At 50.2% G+C, this 24540-nt stretch overlaps 1 protein-coding gene across 3 annotated transcripts in view; it reads left to right on the top strand.

Moving 5' to 3' along the window:
* Positions 1 to 5907: 5907 nt before the first annotated feature.
* The window catches only part of PALM2AKAP2 (PALM2 and AKAP2 fusion), a 251641-nt gene continuing 233008 nt past the window's right edge, over positions 5908 to 24540 (top strand). For all 3 annotated transcript variants that reach the window (XM_066604444.1, XM_066604443.1, XM_066604442.1), the window contains exon 1: positions 5908 to 6064. In XM_066604444.1, coding sequence (XP_066460541.1) covers positions 6020 to 6064 — 45 coding nt within the window. In that variant the 5' untranslated portion in view covers positions 5908 to 6019. The remainder of the gene's footprint in view (positions 6065 to 24540) is intronic.

Raw genomic sequence — 24540 nt, 5'->3', positions numbered from 1 at the left:
CCATCTGCAGGAGCCACTGCCACTGCTGCCAGCCTCCCCATCTGCAGGAGCCGCTGCCACTGCTGCCAGCGTCCCATCTGAAGGAGCCCCTGCCACTGCTGCCAGCCTCCCCATCTGCAGGAGCCCCTGCCACTGCTGCCAGCCTCCCCATCTGCAGGAGCCCCTGCCACTGCTGCCAGCCTCCCCATCTGCAGGAGCCCCTGCCACTGCTGCCAGCCTCCCCATCTGCAGGAGCCGCTGCCATTGCTGCCAGCCTCCCCATCTGCAGGAGCCGCTGCCACTGCTGCCAGCCTCCCTATCTGCAGGAGCCGCTGCCACTGATGCCACTGCTGCCAGCCTCCACATCTGCAGGAGCCCCTGCCACTGCTGCCAGCCTCCCCATCTGCAGGAGCCCCTGCCACTGTTGCCAGCCTCCCCATCTGTAGGAGCCCCTGCCACTGCTGCCAGCCTCCCCATCTGCAGGAGCCGCTGCCATTGCTGCCAGCCTCCCCATCTGCAGGAGCCGCTGCCACTGCTGCCAGCCTCCCTATCTGCAGGAGCCGCTGCCACTGATGCCACTGCTGCCAGCCTCCCCATCTGCAGGAGCCCCTGCCACTGCTGCCAGCCTCCCCATCTGCAGGAGCCCCTGCCACTGTTGCCAGCCTCCCCATCTGTAGGAGCCCCTGCCACTGATGCCAGCCTCCCCATCTGCAGGAGCCGCTGCCACTGACGCCAGCCTCCCCATTTGCAGGAGCCGCTGCCACTGATGCCAGCCTCCCTATCTGCAAGAGCCGCTGCCACTGATGCCAGCCTCCCCATCTGCAGGAGCCGCTGCCACTGCTGCCAGCCTCCCCATCTGCAGGAGCCGCTGCCACTGCTGCAAGCTTCCCCATCTGCAGGAGCCCCTGCCACTGCTGCCAGCCTCCCCATCTGCAGGAGCCCCTGCCACTGCTGCCAGCCTCCCCATCTGCAGGAGCCCCTGCCACTGCTGCCAGCCTCCCCATCTGTAGGAGCCCCTGCCACGGCTGCCAGCTTCCCCATCTGCAGGAGCCGCTCCCACTGCTGCCAGTCTCCCCATCTGCAGGAGCCACTGCCACTGCTGCCAGTCTCCCCATCTGTTGGAGCCCCTGCCACTGCTGCTAGCCTCCCCATCTGCAAGAGCCGCTGCCACTGCTGCCAGCCTCCCCATCTGCCATCTGCAGGAGCCGCTGCCACTGCTGCCAGCCTCCCCATCTGCAGGAGCCGCTGCCACTGATGCCAGCCTCCCCATCTGTAGGAGCCAATGCCACTGCTACCAGCCTCCCCATCTGTAGGAGCCCCTGCCACTGCTGCCAGCCTCTCCATCTGCATTAGCCGCTGCCACTACTACCAGCCTCCCCATCTGCAGGAGCCACTGCCACTGCTGCCAGCCTCCCCATCTGCAGGAGCCGCTGCCACTGCTGCCAGCGTCCCATCTGCAGGAGCCCCTGCCACTGCTGCCAGCCTCCCCATCTGCAGGAGCCCCTGCCACTGCTGCCAGCCTCCCCATCTGCAGGAGCCCCTGCCACTGCTGCCAGCCTCCCCATCTGCAGGAGCCCCTGCTACTGCTGCCAGCCTCCCATCTGCAGGAGCCCCTGCCACTGCTGCCAGCCTCCCCATCTGCAGGAGCCCCTGCCACTGCTGCCAGCCTGCCCATATGCAGGAGCTGCTGACAGTTCTGCCAGCCTCCCCATCTGCAGGAGCCCCTGCCACTGCTGCCAGCCTCCCCATCTGCAGGAGCCGCTGCCATTGCTGCCAGCCTCCCCATCTGCAGGAGCCGCTGCCACTGCTGCCAGCCTCCCTATCTGCAGGAGCCGCTGCCACTGATGCCACTGCTGCCAGCCTCCCCATCTGCAGGAGCCCCTGCCACTGCTGCCAGCCTCCCCATCTGCAGGAGCCCCTGCCACTGTTGCCAGCCTCCCCATCTGTAGGAGCCCCTGCCACGGCTGCCAGTCTCCCCATCTGTTGGAGCCCCTGCCACTGCTGCTAGCCTCCCCATCTGCAAGAGCCGCTGCCACTGCTGCCAGCCTCCCCATCTGCCATCTGCAGGAGCTGCTGCCACTGCTGCCAGCCTCCCCATCTGCAGGAGCCGCTGCCACTGATGCCAGCCTCCCCATCTGTAGGAGCCAATGCCACTGCTACCAGCCTCCCCATCTGCAGGAGCCGCTGCCACTACTACCAGCCTCCCCATCTGCAGGAGCCACTGCCACTGCTGCCAGCCTCCCCATCTGCAGGAGCCGCTGCCACTGCTGCCAGCGTCCCATCTGCAGGAGCCCCTGCCACTGCTGCCAGCCTCCCCATCTGCAGGAGCCCCTGCCACTGCTGCCAGCCTCCCCATCTGCAGGAGCCCCTGCCACTGCTGCCAGCCTCCCCATCTGCAGGAGCCCCTGCTACTGCTGCCAGCCTCCCATCTGCAGGAGCCCCTGCCACTGCTGCCAGCCTCCCCATCTGCAGGAGCCCCTGCCACTGCTGCCAGCCTGCCCATATGCAGGAGCCGCTGACAGTGCTGCCAGCCTCCCCATCTGCAGGAGCCCCTGCCACTGCTGCCAGCCTCCCCATCTGCAGGAGCCGCTGCCATTGCTGCCAGCCTCCCCATCTGCAGGAGCCGCTGCCACTGCTGCCAGCCTCCCTATCTGCAGGAGCCGCTGCCACTGATGCCAGCCTCCCCATCTGCAGGAGCCGCTACCACTGATGCCACTGCTGCTAGCCTCTCCATCTACAGGAACCGCTGCCACTGCTGCCCGCCTCCCCATCTGCAGGAGCCGCTGCCACTGCTGCCAGCCTCCCTATCTGTTGGAGCCGTTGCCACTGCTGCCAGCCTCCCTATCTGTTGGAGCCGTTGCCACTGCTGCCAGCCTCCCTATCTGTTGGAGCCGTTGCCACTGCTGCCAGCCTCTCCATCTACAGGAACCGCTGCCACTGCTGCCAGCCTCCCTATCTGTTGGAGCCGTTGCCACTGCTGCCAGCCTCCCTATCTGTTGGAGCCGTTGCCACTGCTGCCAGCCTCCCTATCTGTTGGAGCCCCTGCCACTGCTGCCAGCCTCCCCATCTGCAGGAGCCCCTGCCACTGCTGCCAGCCTCCCCATCTGCAGGAGCCGCTCCCACTGCTGCCAGTCTCCCCATCTGTTGGAGCCGCTGCCACTGCTGCCAGCCTCTCCATCTACATGAACCGCTGCCACTGCTGCCAGCCTCCCTATCTGTTGGAGCCGTTGCCACTGCTGCCAGCCTCCCCATCTGCAGGAGCCGCTGCCACTGCTGCCAGCGTCCCATCTGCAGGAGCCCCTGCCACTGCTGCCAGCCTCCCCATCTGCAGGAGCCCCTGCCACTGCTGCCAGCCTCCCCATCTGCAGGAGCCCCTGCCACTGCTGCCAGCCTCCCCATCTGCAGGAGCCCCTGCTACTGCTGCCAGCCTCCCATCTGCAGGAGCCCCTGCCACTGCTGCCAGCCTCCCCATCTGCAGGAGCCCCTGCCACTGCTGCCAGCCTCCCCATCTGCAGGAGCCGCTGCCACTGCTGCCAGCGTCCCATCTGCAGGAGCCCCTGCCACTGCTGCCAGCCTCCCCATCTGCAGGAGCCCCTGCCACTGCTGCCAGCCTCCCCATCTGCAGGAGCCCCTGCCACTGCTGCCAGCCTCCCCATCTGCAGGAGCCCCTGCTACTGCTGCCAGCCTCCCATCTGCAGGAGCCCCTGCCACTGCTGCCAGCCTCCCCATCTGCAGGAGCCCCTGCCACTGCTGCCAGCCTGCCCATATGCAGGAGCCGCTGACAGTGCTGCCAGCCTCCCCATCTGCAGGAGCCCCTGCCACTGCTGCCAGCCTCCCCATCTGCAGGAGCCGCTGCCATTGCTGCCAGCCTCCCCATCTGCAGGAGCCGCTGCCACTGCTGCCAGCCTCCCTATCTGCAGGAGCCGCTGCCACTGATGCCAGCCTCCCCATCTGCAGGAGCCGCTACCACTGATGCCACTGCTGCTAGCCTCTCCATCTACAGGAACCGCTGCCACTGCTGCCCGCCTCCCCATCTGCAGGAGCCGCTGCCACTGCTGCCAGCCTCCCTATCTGTTGGAGCCGTTGCCACTGCTGCCAGCCTCCCTATCTGTTGGAGCCGTTGCCACTGCTGCCAGCCTCCCTATCTGTTGGAGCCGTTGCCACTGCTGCCAGCCTCTCCATCTACAGGAACCGCTGCCACTGCTGCCAGCCTCCCTATCTGTTGGAGCCGTTGCCACTGCTGCCAGCCTCCCTATCTGTTGGAGCCGTTGCCACTGCTGCCAGCCTCCCTATCTGTTGGAGCCCCTGCCACTGCTGCCAGCCTCCCCATCTGCAGGAGCCCCTGCCACTGCTGCCAGCCTCCCCATCTGCAGGAGCCGCTCCCACTGCTGCCAGTCTCCCCATCTGTTGGAGCCGCTGCCACTGCTGCCAGCCTCTCCATCTACATGAACCGCTGCCACTGCTGCCAGCCTCCCTATCTGTTGGAGCCGTTGCCACTGCTGCCAGCCTCCCCATCTGCAGGAGCCGCTGCCACTGCTGCCAGCGTCCCATCTGCAGGAGCCCCTGCCACTGCTGCCAGCCTCCCCATCTGCAGGAGCCCCTGCCACTGCTGCCAGCCTCCCCATCTGCAGGAGCCCCTGCCACTGCTGCCAGCCTCCCCATCTGCAGGAGCCCCTGCTACTGCTGCCAGCCTCCCATCTGCAGGAGCCCCTGCCACTGCTGCCAGCCTCCCCATCTGCAGGAGCCCCTGCCACTGCTGCCAGCCTGCCCATATGCAGGAGCCGCTGACAGTGCTGCCAGCCTCCCCATCTGCAGGAGCCCCTGCCACTGCTGCCAGCCTCCCCATCTACAGGAGCCGCTGCCATTGCTGCCAGCCTCCCCATCTGCAGGAGCCGCTGCCACTGCTGCCAGCCTCCCTATCTGCAGGAGCCGCTGCCACTGATGCCAGCCTCCCCATCTGCAGGAGCCGCTACCACTGATGCCACTGCTGCTAGCCTCTCCATCTACAGGAACCGCTGCCACTGCTGCCCGCCTCCCCATCTGCAGGAGCCGCTGCCACTGCTGCCAGCCTCCCTATCTGTTGGAGCCGTTGCCACTGCTGCCAGCCTCCCTATCTGTTGGAGCCGTTGCCACTGCTGCCAGCCTCCCTATCTGTTGGAGCCGTTGCCACTGCTGCCAGCCTCTCCATCTACAGGAACCGCTGCCACTGCTGCCAGCCTCCCTATCTGTTGGAGCCGTTGCCACTGCTGCCAGCCTCCCTATCTGTTGGAGCCGTTGCCACTGCTGCCAGCTTCCCTATCTGTTGGAGCCGTTGCCACTGCTGCCAGCCTCCCCATCTGCAGGAGCCCCTGCCACTGCTGCCAGCCTCCCCATCTGCAGGAGCCGCTCCCACTGCTGCCAGTCTCCCCATCTGTTGGAGCCGCTGCCACTGCTGCCAGCCTCTCATCTACATGAACCGCTGCCACTGCTGCCAGCCTCCCTATCTGTTGGAGCCGTTGCCACTGCTGCCAGCCTCCCTATCTGTTGGAGCCGTTGCCACTGCTGCCAGCCTCTCCATCTACAAGAACCGCTGCCACTGCTGCCAGCCTCTCCATCTGCATTAGCCGCTGCCACTGCTACCAGCCTCCCCATCTGCAGGAGCCCCTGCCACTGCTGCCAGCCTCCCCATCTGCAGGAGCCCCTGCCACTGCTGCCAGCCTCCCCATCTGCAGGAGCCCCTGCCACTGCTGCCAGCCTCCCCATCTGCAGGAGCCGCTCCCACTGCTGCCAGTCTCGCCATCTGTTGGAGCCGCTGCCACTGCTGCCAGCCTCTCCATCTACATGAACCGCTGCCACTGCTGCCAGCCTCCTATGGTGACCTGACACTACAGAGGAGGAGCCAAGACGCGCTTGTGGTGCAGCGAGCGCCGTGCGGCAGCAGATGCGAGGCTTGTGTGACAGAGCAGGGATGGCCGGCGGACAGGCACCGCTGCAGTCCCTGTGAGGAGCCGCCGACCACCAGCGCACAGCCGGCTGCCTGTAGCCCTCCCTGGACCCGAGGATGGCGGAGGCGCAGCTGCACCGGGAGCGCCTGCAAGCCATAGCGGTGAGTGTGCGGCGGGAGCATGGAAGCGGCGCGCCGGTTACCGCATGTGTCTGGAGATACGGGGCAGCTGCTGCAGAACATCTTCAGGCTGCCATATACACATAATATTCCTCTGTAATGTGGGGGGTGGGATAGAACTCCGCTCTGGGTAGTCAGGGGGCACTTATATATATGGGTACCTGGGCACCTTCCAGGCATGCCAACCAAACTCTGCGTCCGACAGGCAAACGGGGCACAAATATTAGACTTATGTCCTTGCCCTTGGTCAGTTGCCCCCTTATTGGGTGCTGTTACCCCCGCTAACATGTTTAATACTTGGTGCTGTAGCTGCACTAGTTGGCAGCGGTGGGGGCAGTTAGTATGAGTCGGGCTTCACGCAAGCGTATGCGCGCGCGCAGTATACTTCTTGCATCCACAAGACGCACCGATTAAAAGGCTAATTAGTCCTAATGAGTTCCAGATGTGTTCTTTCTTCTGCACAATTCCGCAGTGTTTCAGGCATCTCCTTGTATATTGCAAACCGCCCCCCATTGACTTCTAGGGGGACATTTGGTACGCAAATACGCTGAAGAATAGAAGCACACTCTATTTTTTTCTTTTGCGCAACCATAACGTGCGCGCAGAATATGTAAATGTGAATAAACCATTGAAATCAGCGGTTCTGTTATCTGTGGATTGTGCGCACAAAATACGCCCGTGTGAAGCCGTCTTGGGGATTCCGCTACTCTGCTCCATTATGGGAGCAGAAGAGGGGAATTCCTTGGCAGAACCGACTCGTTTTGCGACCAGAGTGAACGGACCCCCATGAATTATAATGGATTCTGTTCGGATTTCTTTCGCCCGTTCAGCATATTACCGGACAAAGATGTCGTCAACCAGAATTCCATGCCTGATCTGCGACGGGAACCTCTGAATGCAGGTGTGAACACGGCTTAAATGCTGCAGATTTTCCTTTTGGACTTGGAAAATCTGTGGCATTTATAGTAGCGGCAAAATGGCTGAAAATGTCATCCACACAGAAAAACTGTGCGAAAATTAACATGTAGTGCGGATTCCACCTCTTCGAATTAGGGGGGTGAATTCTGCATGCAGTTTTTGATGTGGTTTCCACTGCAGAAGTATGGAATACGCTCTGCAGCAGATCCGTGGAATATCCTCCGCAGACGCTCCGCAGCAGATCCGTGGAATATCCTCCGCAGACGCTCCGCAGCAGATCCGTGGAATATCCTCCGCAGCAGATCCGTGGAATATCCTCCGCAGACGCTCCGCAGCAGATCCGTGGAATATCCTCCGCAGACGCTCCGCAGCAGATCCGTGGAATATCCTCCGCAGACGCTCCGCGGCAGATCCGTGGAATATCCTCCGCAGACGCTCCGCGGCAGATCTGTGGAATATCCTCCGCAGACGCTCCGCAGCAGATCTGTGGAATATCCTCCGCAGACGCTCCGCAGCAGATCCGTGGAATATCCTCCGCAGACGCTCCGCAGCAGATCCGTGGAATATCCTCCGCAGACGCTCCGCAGCAGATCCGTGGAATATCCTCCGCAGACGCTCCGCAGCAGATCCGTGCAATATCCTCCGCAGACGCTCCGCAGCAGATCTGTGGAATATCCTCCGCAGACGCTCCGCAGCTGATCTGTGGAATATCCTCTGCAGATCTGTGGAATATCCTCCGCAGACGCTCCGCAGCAGGTCCGTCCTGTGTGGACACGGCCCTAGGAGATCTCTGAAGGGCTCTCCTCTGCCGCAGACACACAAAGAAAATTTGTTATGCTGCGATTAATGTAACAAAAATGATCCCCAAATTATTGTTTATCGCAGATTGTAACATTTTTCAGCCATGACCGTGTTCCCTGCATGTATGTGCAGTTGGATGGATGGAGTTGGACGTGTTCTGTTAACTTTGGCTCCAGGCATTGAACTGTTATTGATGGTTAACAGGGCTGTGTAGTCTGTGAGCCAAACCAGCGACTCCTCAGTTTTCTCCGACTCCTTCATATGTGACTCATGTTTCTTAAGTGATAAAGTTATTATAGTGAAGCTGTATCCTCAGACTTGTCAGCACCATTATGATACAATAATCCAGCCACATCCCAGTTATCAATGTGTTTGATGAATAGGGGCTTAGATGACCGGAACATTTATTTATAGGACGTTTCTAAACTTTCCTAAACTCCTGTGAGTGGAATTAATTACCGTATTTTTCACTTTATAAGCCGCACTTACCCCCCCCCCCCCCCCTCCAAAAAAAAAAAAAAAGGAAGGGGGAGTCAGCAGGTCCTATAATTCGAACATGGCGAAATTCAAGCTGTCCGGCATTATTGCAGGATCGCACGTCCGGTTGGGTCCTCTCCATAGCAGGAGAGGAGAGTAGTTTCTTTCTCTTCTGCCATGCCACCCGTACGTACCGCTGATTGGTGGTGAGTGTCGACGGGAACTGCTGCTCCTTCGCCTCCACCAATCAGCTTACTCCCTTCCTTCTGCCGTACCATAACGTCACTGTTACAGAGCTCCGCTGCTCCTGCAGTGAAATAGAAAGGAAAGGGGTTATAGTGGCCCTCCATCGCCCTGTAATGTCCCCTAAAGTCCCCAGGTGAATTCAAGATATTTTTTTCCTATTCTCCACCTCTAGAACCTGGATATGTCTTATTATAAGGTGCGTCTTATAGAGTGAAAAATACGATATACCATATTTATTATATATATATATATATATATATATATATATATATATATATAAATAAATGCTGGACTCGATACATTTCTACCGACTCCTACTACACCAAAATGGGACTCTTCACGACTGGCTTCACAGCCCTGATGGGAAAGCCCTTTCAGTTGGGCATTATAGAGATGGTTCTGCAGGGCTGGAGCCCCTTTTATTCTCCATTCGGACTTGTCCTACAGGGATGACCGCTCCCCTCTATTACATCTCTACAACTATATGGAGTATATAGTTGGGGTTATTATGACCAGACAGTCCTGCACTCTTGTATATTACCCTCGTTGTGCTATGATTATACTGTGGAGATCACACCAACCCTAATCTCCAGTGTTCTGTATATTCCAGTGCCGCTGCCCATGTCAGGAGGTTTTCTTCATACTATTTTACTTTGTCTCAAAATCAAGTAATGGCATCAATAATGCAGGACAAAAAATGCAAACAAAAAGCCACACAATTCCCGTCTTGTAGAAACGTGATACGTCAGAAGATGCTGGCAGAATGGGCCATTGTTGTTCTGTCAGAGCTGTGCCATGACAATCGTCAGAGACGTGTGCTCAGACTCCAGCCATCGCCGCCCCGAGAACCTTTTCATTTCTTTTTTTTCTCTCCACAACTTTTTTTCGAAGGATGTTTGTAAAAGCTGCATTGGAGATCTATTCTACGGAGCGGCGATGCGTCTATAGGGAAGCTGCAGGGAGAAGGGGGATTGTCTGTTGTAATAGTTCATTAGGGAATGTATTGGCCTCTTTAATGTCTAATTGTTTGCCATATGTGCCCTCTTTCATACTATGGTTTGCAACAATGCTGTGTGGGCACCGTTGTGGGAGTCGGAGTTCAGAGGAGGACATGCAGGGAGATTTACGAATGCACGAAAGAGTCGTGATGTAGGCTTTCTTTACCCCACTGTCATGACTTTTGTTTTTTAAAAGGGGTTTTCAGGTGGTTTGTGTTTTTTTTTCTTTTTTTTTTTTTTAAAGCAGCCAATAAAATCATAAGATAAACTATAGTTGCCCATTCCAGACCCCCGCTGCTCAAGTTCTCCCTACCCGGCTCTGCAGTGTGCTATATTGGCACATGTCACCACTGAAGTCAGTGACTATACGCAGTGTTTGGTTGCCGCAGTCATGGGTGTATCAGGAACGTTACTGCTGCAAACAGAGCCAGATGTGGAGAACATAAGCCGGGGGTCTGGAGCCGCTCAGTATAGTTTACTTTATTATTTAGGACCTTTTGCGGTTTTGCGAAAACCTAAAAAAGAACTGACTCAGAAAACCCCTTTAATGGGGCCATGACAGGTAGGGTGGATTAGTCAGCGAACTAATCCGGACATGCTATTGGCTTGTAATGGGGACCAATAAGGCTCCGTCAGATTTCTGGTTTGTAATGGCGAAAATACTCCTGCGTATTCTCATGATGGCGATGATTATCTGTTCAGTCGAGGCCGACTGTCAGTCACTTTATAGATCATCGTTCTCCATGCTTTCCTATCCTTGACAGCTTCTTTCAGTTCTTCCATGTTCAGGTTTGTATCAGCCTTGATTGCGCCCAGCCCGCGTGTTCTTTGACGTCCTCTTCTTCGTGACCCACTAACTGTGCTGAGCAATGTTGTTTCCAAAGAATTGGCTTGCATATGTCCAAAGTATAAGCGCCGCTGTTTGCTCATTTTGCCCTCTAGCGATACTTTTGGTTTGATACCCTGTAGGACCATCTTGTTGGTGACCATTGCTGGTCATGGTATACGCAGCATCCTCTTCCGTCACCATAGTTCGAAAGCATCAATTTTCCTTCTATCTGCCTTCCTGAGTGTCCAACTTCCTCACGCATATATGGAGATCGGGAACCCGATTGCGTCCTCTACTCTGTACTTGACTTGCTAAGAAAAGTTTCCCATTTTCTTGTTTTAACACAAAGGTTACCGCCAGCGGCTACATACTGTATTCCTCAACGGGCATCCACTTTGGTAACTTTATAAATCAGCTTCTACCCTTTGTATTACATAGCGTGCCCACTAACGGGTCTTGCCAGATCTCTTCAGGGTCTCCCACCAGGAGGTTTACTTACATGTGTTTTGGAACTCAGGTCACATTGCAGAGGTTGACAGCATCTTACCTGCGCCTTATATCCTAAGCACTTAGATGTCAAGGACAGTTCATCTGTAGCTGCGTTACATACTAGCAGTTGATGATTGTGTGCCTTTCTGGTGTAGGCGTACTTGCAGATGAGACTGACATGGGGGGTTATAGTCATTGAAAGAAGGAAATTGCAATGTTCTTTTTCTGATTATTTATCTTTTATTAATCCAGTAGTGCCGTACTGTTTATAGGTTCCACCCCAGCAGCAAATTAGGTGCAGATGCAGGTTTTATTTCACCCACGCCTTATAATTTCTATAGAGCACAATTCACACAGTGGGGGACAATGCAGAGGAAGAAGCAATGGCGTCGCTATAGCAACAAATTAGATGCTTGCACACCTTTTCTAACCCTTGCTAAGAGGGTTGGACTTGGCTGCTTGCTGTGGGCAACAATTCTGTTATTTGCATTTGATCCCCGATATATCATAATGTTCTATGTATGAAAGTGTATAAAACTGGAGTTTATACTAGTAATTACAGGGAAGTTTTGCTATTTTCAAGGTAGATGTTTGCTACGGTTTCTTGTCCAACCATTCCACAACTAGGTGATTCTTCAAGTTTGAAAAGTTAGTAACCAGTTAAGTTTTCTAGCAACTTGTACTGATCTGATAGGCAGTGTCATAACTAGTAGAAGTGCAATTTACTGCTGTACACTGTCCTTCATGATGATGTTATGTTTCTGTGTGTTACAGAAAGTTTAAAGGGCAGAATCTGCCATTTTCTCTAGTGCACAGCAGACACATGCTGTCAGGGCGATACTGCGGAGGCTGCCCTACACATCAGTTGAGATGTGATTTGGACAATCTATATCTAATGAGTATGCCCACCCTTAGGGCCAATGTCCACGGACAAATTGGATTTGCGGAAACCGCAAATCAAGCCGCCCATAGAGAATTATGGGCGTTCGCAAATGGATTACAGCATGCAGATTTGTTTTGCGGACTTTTGGTCCGAAAAACAAATTGCAGCATGCTCCATTTTTGTGTGGTTCCCGCACAGACGGCTTCCATTGAAGTCAATGGAAGCTGTCCGATCCACGGCACACCCGCAGCGAACATGCCACGGATCGCAGCTGTGGCAGAGGACCCCGATGCTATCCCATTGCTTTCAATGGGGCTAGCGCTGCTACCACCCCATTAAAAGCAATGGGATGAAGAAAACCCCTGCAGGGATTTTTGGGGAAGGGCTTGAAATATAAGCCCTTCCCTGAAAATAACCCCTAGCTGCTGAAAAAAAAAAAAAAATCTTAACTTGCCTAGCAGCACTGTTGGGGCTCTGATGCATTTTCTCCCTGGCACTGCTTAGCATCATTTTCTTCTGGCCGGGGATTTAAAAAAAAACCCTCCTGAAACCACTGTCTCTGATTGGCTAAGCGCAGGGACCAATCACAGCCATTCACTGAATGGCTAAACACTGCCTCTGATTGGTCACAGCGCTCAGCCAATCGGAGCCAGCGCTTTCAGGAGGGGTTGCCTTCAGCAGCAACAGCCCATTGAAAGGAATCGTAAAGCATCGGTTCCTCTGCTCTCATAGGAGTCAATGGAAACTCTGGCAAAACTTACACCTTAGGGCGCCCACCCACTGGCGGTTTTTTTCACTGCGAAATTCGCAGGTTTTTTTTTTCTGCAGGGGGTCTATGGGACTTGTAATGTAAAAATCGCGATCGCGCAAAATCGCGATTTACCGCGATATCGCGATTTTGCGCGATCGCGATTTTAGCTTTGCATGTCCCATAGCCCAAAGACCCCTGCAGAAAAAAAAAACGCTGCGAATTTCGCAGTAAAAAAACGCTAGTGGGTGGGCACCCTTAGATAGCCATTGTCCTATCTTTTTTTAGGTGCGCCTTGTTTTGCACTTCAAATTCTGTGCATAGGAACCCATTGGATCTTTTAGAAGCGTGCATCATGCATGCGCAAAAACCTCACTAGTCTAAATGAGGCCTCAGGAAGAGTAGAGGGGGATAGTTACCTCATGTGATCTAGACTCTATGCTTATCTAATTACATACCACAATTATGTTTGCCATTTTTGCTGCTGCATCACACGGTTGACTCATGTTCAGTCTGTGATCTCAATGTACCCAAGTCTTTTCCACATGTGATGCTGCTTAGTCCAATTCCTCTCATTCGGTATGTGCTTTTTTTCATTTTTTCTGCCCAGATGTGGAAGTTTGCACTTCTCCTTGTTAAATACCATTCTGTTAGTCGCTGCCCACTGTTCAAGCTTGTCCAGATCTTTTGCCACGTTTCTCCCAAACATTTTAGGAAACATTCCTAGAACTGCACCTATGGAAAATCCTGATTGGCACCATGATCCAGGTTTTCACACATTGCTTTTTATGCAGAAGTATTTACCCAGTCAAGTAAAGGAAGAAAAGTAATAAAAAATGCCCTAAAAAGTCTTATAAGAACGTACAATATTCAGGCTAATCGTGTGAACTGGAGTTTTCAAAACCTGTGCCACTACAAAGACAAGATGAGCAAACTTTCATTTTCACGTTAGCTACTTATTTTGATTGGATTTTAACATAGTCCTGAGCACCTTCAGGGAGAACAGAGTGTGGTCCCCGCTAAATAGCAACTAGTAGGTAAAATGTAGCAAAATGTTGTCTTGTGGATAAATATACTGCCAGAGGGGAACGTGCTGCAATAACCGCTGTGGAACAGAGGAATGTGAAGCTCAGCACTAGGAGGGAATCCAATGTTCACTGGTATATATTTCAACCACAATAGACACAAGTATTTCATGATCACGTCTAGTAAAAGATGTCTGTATCGCTTTGATGACTGAAAGAAACAAGAAGCGAAGAAATAGGAAAATAATGTAAAACAGAGTTTAATGCCACAATCATTCTTAGGAAATATAATACACACAATGTTTTTAGTTGTACAGTGAAACTTCTTTGAGATGACAATCCAAAACTGCATTGAACAATGGTCTTCTGTAGGGTTGGCCAGTATACATAGTATGTACCTGAAAGGTATCAGAGGAGGTTAGAAACACGCCCCACACCCCTCCACTGCCAAGGTTACCGCAATGATAGTAGTCTTGCTGGGTGATAGTAGCATCTTACTATCATCCATTGGCATCACTAGATTGATACATTCTAAGCTCATTTGAGCTCAAGGGCTAATGCCCACGGCCAGATTTGTGCCACGCTTTACGCATTAGCTCAATGTTCATGCTGCGGAATTCCACTGCATGAAACAAACCGCAGCATGTTCTTAATGTCGTGGGAATACGCTCGGTCGGCTTCCACTGTAGTCAATGGAAGCCGTCCGTCACGCTATACTTCCGCTGTAGCACAGCGGAAGTATCGCGTGAATATGCGTCCCCGCCCACCGCCGGCTGTGTCATCTGACACTGCCGGCGCGTCACGGTCTGTACTGCCCATGCACGCTGGCCCTCCATGTGGGCCGCGTACGGCTAATCCAGAGTGGTAAGTATGGGGGTTTTGGGGGGCGTCGTGGCGGAGTCCATCATGGGCATGAGGCTTTAATTTCATTGCCAAAGTTTTGTTTGTCATGTTGTAATTTTTTTGTATCCTAAACATTGATGAATATGTCAGCGCTGTATACAGAACTACTGACCCCCTTCAAGTAAACTGTCATAGAGGTGCCTATTGGGAAGGCTAGAATCTCTGCAGATACGCCATTTTCAGCTTTGCACATGTGGACACTGCAATTTTCCTCATTCCTGTTGGCAAAACTATCTAATCGGTGGCAAGATGCATAGGGAATGTTGGTGAACAGTTATTTCCAGTCTAGCCACAGATTGTGTGTTCTGTGGTTTGAACTGTGACTCGGTCACCCCATACAATAGCGTGGCTTTATGTTTGGGGATTCTTGTAGGAAAATGTTTCTTTTCTGAAGTCGCAGTTATGTTGCAACACAATGTTTTACTGTGGAATTAAGGCTCCGAGATACATTTTGGCAAACTGTCCTATATTAACTTTTGTCCCAAAATATGCACTGGGGGAGGGGGGTGGCTTATTATATTCACCTTACAGGCTCGGTCCAGCCCCGACACGCTTCTTGCAGTCCTCAGCCACTCATACAACATCACTTATTGGTCATGGGATTCATGAATGCTGCCTCCAGGAAGCAATGGCTGTGATTGGTCCTTTGACCACTGCTCAGCCAATCAATGCAGCGCTGGAAAAACCAATGCGATGGCTGTGACTGGTTTATCCAGCATTGCATTGATTCGCTTAGCAGTGGTCGAAGAACCAATCACAGCCATTGTTTCCTGGAAGTGGGATTTATATATCCCATAACCAGGAAGTGATGTATGAGCGGCTGAGGACTGGAGGAACCATGCTGAACCTCTAGAGAGCAGTGTGAGGGACCTAGACTGAGCCTGCTAGGTAATGTATTCCTTCTTTTAATTAAATGTAGTATAACTACCGTAGGGCTTATTTTTGGAGTATGGCTTGTATTTCAAGACTCCCCATAAATTAGACTAGGGCTTATTTTCTGGGTAGGTTTTATATTTGGAGAAATGTGGTGAGAGTGGGATGAGTTCTTTATTTGTGTATTTTTTTTTTGTCAAATTGTGCATTCACTTTGTCTCATTCTCACAAAACATAGAGGTTCCATCAAATACCGGAAGAAAAAGTGCTAGTCAGGCAGCTGGGCGGAAAGTGGTCAAACCCCATAATAGTTAATGTGGTCCATCACAGGGATTCCCCTTTCCTGTCCCTTGAACGGTGCAGAAAAATCTGAATCCCCAGCGCAGATGTGAAAGCACCCATAGGCTTCTCATGTGAGCCTTGGACATTTGTAACTCCTGGACAATTGTCCTATATTTGGTGGCCTCTCTAGTGCCCTTCTTGTACAGTTGCTCAGCTTTGAAGCAGCATATGCTCTAGGCAGATTTACAAGTGGGCCATGTTTCTTCCATTTTTAATGACTGCTTACTCTGAGTGCTGCTCAGTTTGGACATTTTCTTCCTGTCCCCTGATGTATATTTCTGTAACCTTCTTAGAGGCTTGTATGGCTGTTCTTTTGTTTTCATGAAGTTTTACTAGGAAATTGATTCATCAGAACCTTTCAGCTCCAAGTGTGTTTATTCTACAGTCACTTAAAGGAACTGTCCCATTTGTCAGTTAGGAAATGTATATTATGCAGAGCCTATTCAGATAAACAGTGGCCATCTAATGCATGGTTTTGTTGAGACTACCAGAGGGAAAGCTGGGATTGCTAGCCATTCTCTAAGAAGGGACCCGGGGTGATGGGACTATGAGACATCCATCAGACCTGAGGTTGTATGTGGAGAGGGGAAGTGTGGATGGGACAACCTCTTGTGAAACACATTAATAGCGCCATAATGTATCCTAACGTCAGACTGTAAATCCTATTTGCCCGTTTTGATGTGATTTAGGTGTATCACAGGAACGCGGGCAAAGCTTCTATTTAAAGTGGATTGACATCACTCTGTAAGGGCTTATCATACCAGAGGACCAGAGCATGCTGCACTTTATTTCTCGTGCGTATCGATACGCAATGTCTACCTGCCGGTGCGCACAGATCAATGAATGTCCATTGACATTATATCTTCCTCCTCTGTTTGCTTTTCTAATGTGGTCTTATTGAGATGTACTTTACTGATTCAGATGTCTCTTTAACCCCTTAAGGACCAGGCTGTTTTGTACCTTAAAAGGGTTGTACCGCAAATCAAAGTAAAATTAAACACTTCTGTATGGCCATATTAATGCACTTTGTAATATACATCGTGCATTAAATATTGGCCATACAGAAGATATATACTTACCTACAGGGGTCCCCCCCCCCCCCCCCTGTGTTGGCGTCCCCCTCTCCCTGGCGCCGACCAAATCCTTCTCCTGGCTCGAATAGACGCGCTTGCGCAGTCTTCCTCTTCTGTCCCGTGTATGCGCCGCTCCAGCGTGCTCGCGCCGCACAGCATGCGCAGACGACCTGTGTGGCGCGAGCATGCTGGAGCGTAGCGTCCACGGGACAAAAGAGGAAGACTGCGCAAGCGCGTCTATTCGAGCCAGGAGAAGGATTTGGTCGGCGCCAGGGAGACGGAGACGCCAACATGGGGGGGGGGGGGGACCCCTGTAGGTGAGTATATAACTTCTGTATGGCCAATATTTAATGCACGATGTATATTACAAAGTGCATGTATATGGCCATACAGAAGTGTATAACTTTACTTTGATTTGCGGTACAACCCCTTTAAAGACCAGACCCTTTTTAGGGATTTTACCCATGTGGTGGTTTAACTGCCTTATATTTTTTCCTTTAGCTACCAAAATTATTTTTGCTGTGTTTTTTATTTTGTGACCTATAGGGCTAGATTTTCTTATATCTTTTTCACTGACTTTTTTCTGGTTTTTTTTTGTTTTATTGGGGGTAAAAAGCTAAAAAAAAAGATTTAAAAAAAAATGTATAGTTTTTTTCTTTTATTCAGTATATTTAGGCTAAAATAAAGTATAGTTATGGGTTCCTCATTTTGTTTTGGACGTTGTAGATTATGTATGGTTTTAGATTACAGGGCGAATACGGCGACAGTTTTGGTTGGCGTCTGCTTTGGGTCATTTTCTTTTTTTATGTATTTATTTTTATTTTCTTCTGTAATTTTGTTTTACTTATGTATGTACCATAATAATTTTTTTTACCATCTATGTTTCCCATGACGTCATGGGGGACATACCTCTGGGGGACATTCACATGTTTTTTTTTTTCATTTGACACTTTCCCACTGTAGCTGGAGCATCCACAGGAGCCCCGGTTACAGGAGAAAACATCCCCATGTAGTGACAATAGTCACTGGCAGAGCTGATGAGGGTCTAGTACGGCCCTCCAGCTCTGCTGTAGCAGGGGATTCCAGTGGTCACGTGACTGCCGGTTCATGTAGTGGAAGTTATACTTCCACTTTCACTTTTTAGTACATGGCACTCATTGAGCGCTTGTGCTAAAGAAAGGAGGAGGCAAAAAAAGTTAAAGACCCCTCCTGCCTTCTTCTCCGGGTTATCAGCTGTGACTAACAGCTAACATCCCGACATGATTCTAATTTATTGCGGAAGCAGGGGCTTTAAACCCCCTCCGTATTTTTACTATCAGCTGGGTTTAAAGCCCAGGACCAAGCGCCCTAAATTGACTGTGCTTGGTCCTTAATGGGTTAAAAGGAACCTGTCACCTCTTTAAATGTGACTCTTTTCAGATTACTATGCGCCCGTTCTTCCATACAAGTGTAACGGAGAGCGTGCACATGGCAATTTGAAAAGACTCAGATTTTATACTGTGGGTATAAAAAAATAATCTAGCACCTCGCTCTCTTTCACCTCCCCTAACAGCACCATAACTTAGTTTATGGTTCTGTAAGGAGGTGACAGGTTCCCTTTAACCTTACACGAATGCCTGTTATGTAGTGCATTTAATGTGATGACCTCATGTTATATTATTTATTCAAGACAGCCTTCTACATAGTGTTAGCCGTAGTGCCGGAGCCACGGAATTACAGACAGATTAGCAGCACTAACTTCCAGACATTTTAACACTCCAAGGGGCATCTGTGTTTCACACACTGATATCTGATTCTACTTGGTTCTGTTCTGTGTTTATGTCATTTGTGTGAATGTTCAATTATCACATTAAAATGCAAAATCATAATGGGCAATATTCAAAGTGTATAAAATCTAGATTATAATACTCTGGATGATCACTGCATTAGGAACACCTATTCAATAGTGGGTCGGTTCAGCTTTGTGGGCACTCATGGCTTTCAGACCTCGGGGAATTAATTCCACAAGGTGGTGAACATCTTCCATACTCAACTTCACCCATGCCTGTTGCAGCATCTTTGTCACTTTATGGCTAAATGGGAACAGATATCAGCCTTTTCCAGCATATCCCAAACATGTTCAATGGGGTTACAGTCCCGTAGAGTTTGGGGGCCAAGTGTGTAGAATTAATTGTCCCCCCCCCCCCCCCCCAAGCACTCCCCAGTAATCTGAGCTCGATGACACGGAGCATTGTTCTGTTTAAAGATGGCTCTGTGCAGACATGGGTGCAGATGGTCAGTTAACAGGTTCGTGTAGCATTTTCCATTCAGGGGATTATGGTATGATGACCAGTGTTCCTAGGGAATGCCAGGAAAATGCTCCCCAGACTATGACATTATCACTACTAGCCTGTTGAAACCCAACGGTACCCCTGTTTATGACAGATGCGGACTTGGCCATCTTTATGGTTTAGCATAATTCGACACTCCAGATGACCTTCTGCCATATTTCTAAGGTCCATTGACGTCTTTCCTGGGCCAAAGCGAGGCATTGGTGGCGATTACACAGGTCATCAAAGGTGCCCATGTCTGTCTTGAGCTATTGATGCACGTTATGCCACTTAGTCATTGTGGAAATTTGTCTAATTTCCCCATTGTTGCACTGCTGAGTGAGATGGTCCACTGTGGTATGTCATTGCTGAGATACCAGATGTGTCACTCAATGCTTGCCTTTAAGGTCAACCACATCTGGCCTGCCATTATGTGATCTTCGGTTGGATGTATATCCATGGTTCCACCAGTCTTGGTACACTCTTGACACCATGATTCGAAAACCGCCAACAAGAGCGACTATTTAAGAAATACTTCTACCACACCCCTGGGGAGACTCTCTGCAGTCTGAGTAGTGGGTTACGTACTGTGGCTTGCAATAGAGAGGAGCCAGAGAGGTTGTTACCGGCAGTGACAAATGCTGTTGTGCTGGAGAACATCACTCTTGTATCAGGGAGGTCCATCTTGGGACCACAGGACAGTTAGAGACTTTGTATGTAAAGGTCAGTAACATGTGGACTATCAACTGTTACCCCATGTGGCTATAAGGGTTGGTTAAGAACGTGTATATGTAACATTCAAGTAATGTGCCCTGCTGTGGAGTGAAAAAAAAGGATATACATGTATAGTAAGGCTTCTGTTGAGCTGTAGTTTTCCTTGCCTCTTAATTGTCCCACCATTTATCTGTCCACCTGCACGTTATACAATTAAAAAAACTGGAAATAAAAAGATGTGTTTCATTGCATCAATAAGGGCTCGTTCACACCCGTGTTAGGGCTCCATCTCCTTCTTCTGTTTTTTTGGAGCAGAAAAGCCGGATTAAAGTGCAACTGAGTTTTCAAAAAATAAGTTTTCTAAACTATAATCCTTGTCCTCTCATTTGTTGCTGTTTATACAGTTTTATGTTTGTATGTTCTGACTTTCAGATGATCTCCCCCATTTTTTTTCTGTTGGCCTGCTGTTTACAGCCCACTTTCCTCCAGGGAGAATGTAGCAAGCCTAGCATTTTGCCAGTAGTAAACTGTCCTGTACTTCCTTGCCCTTATTTCTCATGCTGCATTACACAGTCTATGGTGCAACCGCGGGGGAACAGTATTAAATGCTCACCCCTCTGTTCTCCCAGGACAATTCAAGTTTTCAGATACATTCTGTCCCAATGGTAAGTATAATGGGCAGCCAAAGATCGTGGAGATTGTTATCACAGATCTGTCAGCATGCAGCCTCTGAGTGCATGGGAGCGCCCATGTGAAGATGGCTCCTAACCCCTGAAAACGCTTCCGAGTCCCTGTTGCTATAGAAGCTGAATACCTAACAACAGACAGTGGATTGCAAAGAAGCTGGAAAGGAGACCCGTAGTGGCAGCCACTTTAAACAAAAATTTGAATGCAAGTGTTTTACATAAATAATGAGACTAACACAAGCTAGTAAAAGAGAATAAATTGTCTGAAAAGCTAGTGCCTCTTTAAATATTTCCATTTTTTGCCCTCATTGATTTCAGTGGGCTTTCACATGGAAAGTTTTCAGTGTGCTTCTGCTGCATAAAGGTTTCTTTTTTTTTTTTAAACGGAACAATTAGCGCAGTCTAAAGCTATTGGCGAAATACACTGCAATGTTGAATTCCATTCCTCTGCTCCAAAAATGAAATCGAGAGACGGAAAGCTCTAATGGAGCCCTAAGGCAGACGTGAACAAGTCCGTAATCTCATAATTACAATGAATAATTTAGGGATAGTTACTTTCTATGTGTTGGCATTTATTGACGTTTTATCTCTTGTTTGATACATTCTATAGTCTGACTGATGAGTGATTTGTTGGAGGATCTGAGCTTGTAGTGCAGCCGCAGATGGAAACCACCTGATCGGCTGCGGGATATGTGCGGGCTGATACAATGCACAGCCAGCAATCTGATGTGTTTATACAGGTGCCTTGTGTTGGAGACCCTCTGTCATGTGCCAGCCTTATGTATCATGTCTTAAGAGGGTGGAGTAACGGTCTGCTCTGAGGAAAGTCTAAATATAGCTGTAGCTGCCACTTCCTAGACAATGCCAGGGAGTGAGCGGGGAGGAGCTGGAAGATCAGCTTACAAGTGTGCAATGTGGAGCCGTTGCAGCTGCTTTATCCGACTTGGATACATCAGATTCTGTATAGTTGTTGCAATTTATTTATTGTATTTTTTCGCATTGATATAGTAAATATGTATCACATTTTGTGCCTGTGGGTTTTAGAAAGCTGGCTGCATGAAACTGATGAAAATGCAGTATAAACAATGACAAAGAATGGGGCCTGTTAAGCCTGGCTTAGACACAACGATTATCGCTCAAAAATTAATCGTTGTGTGCTTTTTTACAGCGCAAGGTGATCGCTCAAATGTTGAGCGATCACTTTGCGCTCTGAGCAGGGGGTGCAGAAGACAAGCGGGGCCGCTTTTCTTCTACATCCAGCTGTTCTCTGCTCAGAGCGCCCGGCTGTTATACAGCCAAGCGCTCCCAGCAGAGGATGCAGAAGACAAGAGGGGCCCCTTGTCTTCTGCATACAGCTGTTCTCTGCTCGGAGCGCCTGGTTGTTATACAGCCGAGCGGGGGATGAAGAACACAGCTGGACAAGTGTGTTCTTCATACCCCGCCTGTCTTCAGGGAGCGGGATACAGAGCGGGATACAGCTGAAACAATAGTATCAGCTGTATCGCGCTGTGAATCCCTGATAACTGATTAGTGATCTTTCAGCATTCTGAAAGATCAGCGATGGCTTAACGAAAACTGCACGATGTCAGACACGTTAGATACAACGATTATCACTCAAAAGATGGCTTTGAACGATTTTTGAGCGAAAATCCTTGTATAAATCAGCCTTTACACCTAGGTCCCATGTCTGGGATAGCACACTGTAGATTACTGTGATGTATTTGTGCTAAATGAACCTTTTGGCCTGTTTAGACGGAATGATCATTCAAAAAATCGGCAATCGTTCAGTTGAAACGCGGTCAAACGACTGAGGTTCTCACTCGTTGGTCAGTTTAGGCAGCATAAAAAACAGCACCAGCCTATGCACTTACCGTGTCGTAGGAATGTGAACCGCTGAACCAAGTAGTATAGGAGAACTAGACAATTCTCAACCTGAATTGTGCTGTCTAAGTGGGCTGCCCGAGCGTGAACGAGCCGGTGATTGTGTGTAAACGGACTATTTTAAAGTGGTTATCTGAGTTTTAACCACTCCAGGACTTCACATCTTCCCTGTCACTCGCAGATCTACCAAAAATGCAAATAAGAGACAAAACAAGAATGGAACAAAAATATGGGAAACTGTCTCTATGCAAACGAACACTGGTAAGGGCCCTAAGCAGAGCGAGCGCCCCCAATAAGGACGGCCCCAACCGCGCACCTTGGCCACTAGTTGACCCTACGTGGGGAAAGGAAACATCACCTTAAAAGCGCTGTCCGACACCGCAGCAGCTTCCTCTTGGTCCCCGTCACTGTTTCTCTTTAACATCTTCTGCCCAGGAATGGAAAAGCCAGCGTTCGATGAATCAATCGCAGCCATTCATCGAGTGCTGGCTGTGATTGGCTGAGGCTTAGCCAATCATAGCCAATGCTTCCAGGAGGCGGGGATATTTCAATCCCCAGCCAGAAGAGATGAAGAAGAAAAGTGCCGGTGACCGAGAAGAAGCTGCAGCGGAGCCCCAAACAGTGCTTCTAGGTGATGTATACTTTTTTTTTTTTTTTTTCAGCTATGGCATATTTTCAGGGTAGGGCTTATATTTCAAGCCCTCTCCCTGAAAATCCTTGCATGTGGTGCTGCAAAGTCACGGTTACACCATGAGAAACCGCAGCAATATCGCACTGACCAGCGATGCGATATCCCTGCGATTTTCTAGCTGAGATGCCGTGTCGCCTGTGTGAACGAGGACTAAGCAGTATTATTTCTGCTGGATGTCTTTGTATGTTTTCAAACAGATTTCAGTAAAGCAGTTTACCCAGATTTTAGAAATGGATGGGCCACCGATACCCGATCAGCGGGAGGCCAACTCCTAGCTGATCTTTAGTACAAATTTTGGTAAGTGTGGCACAACTGAGCCGTCAGTGTAGTCTATGTAATTGTATAATGACAAGTCTGTCTGCAGAGCAAGAACAAGCACAAAGAAGTAATTCACATTGGCAGTCTTTTACTCCATAGTAAATAAACTTGCTTTAGCTTAAGGCAATTCTGGATCATGTTGTACGCCCCCAGATCCCTAAAGAATTTTCCCCTAATTAAAACCTCTTCAGCAACACAATAGTGTGTGCTGCTCCACCGTAAGACGTAGAAGTACACTGCACAACGTTAACGATCACGGCTGCATGGCGGACGCTTGTTTATCTACTCCACTCTGCTACAGGGAATATAATATATATTACACTATGGAACTATTAACCTGGGTTCACACGGGACGCTTTCACCGCGGAAATCTTGGGGTTTTGCCGCATGCTTTTCCGTTGCGGCTGCCTTTCCCATAGAGAGGAGCGAGGCCGCAACGGAAAAAAAAAAAAAGAATGGACATGCTGCATCCAGGGAATTCGCTTTGCCGTGACGGACTGTCCGTAGGGTTTGAACAAATGAGCTTTTCTTTCAGTCTACATTTAGTTCAGTCTCTATTATTCTGTTCTTATTAATTCCTTTTTTTAATCCTTGCACCTTGCAGGCATGCTATATGTGTTACAAGTGCTGCACTATTTTACCGCATGCTGTGCTAGTTTTCCATTTTTTTCTAAAGCTGATGGGAATGAAACAAAGGAATATTCTTGAATCTCTCTATTTTGACAAAAATCTACAATATGAACCCTACTTAGGCCGGCTCACACAACCAGGTCGGATTCCGCATGCAGGAGGCCCGCAGCGGATTCCTGTTGTGAGCCCGGCCTGTGACCCTGTGTACAAATTAATTGTACTACGGAGGCACGGAGGCGGTCATGCATAGTACAGGGTTTTTTTTCTACTTCCCACATCGTCACTTTTCAATTCCGCGGGTTCCCGCAGCCCATACACAGTGTTAATTGCATATGGGCTGCGGGCCGCACGCTTCTATTGACATCAGTCAAGGCCATCTGTGATAAAATAGGGCATACTGCCATCTTTCTTACGCAATTTGTATCCACGAGTGTGAAGGAAAATTAAAAAATGTATGCTTTTCAATGCCTGCGTCTTATTGTGGATCGTCCGCACGGATGCCGATTGATGAATCTGCAATTAAATCCAATGGTGTGAGACCGGCCTTAGTCAGAGAACTTCTTCACATTTGCCCGGGTGCAGTCATATACAGCAATTACAACCTTTTAGGGGGTGTTTTCATCT

This window comes from Eleutherodactylus coqui, chromosome 5 (assembly GCF_035609145.1).
Source record: "Eleutherodactylus coqui strain aEleCoq1 chromosome 5, aEleCoq1.hap1, whole genome shotgun sequence".
NCBI classification, from domain to species: Eukaryota; Metazoa; Chordata; class Amphibia; order Anura; family Eleutherodactylidae; genus Eleutherodactylus; species Eleutherodactylus coqui.
The sequence above is the reverse complement of the archived record's forward strand: the minus strand, read 5'-3'. Positions and strand labels throughout refer to the sequence as shown.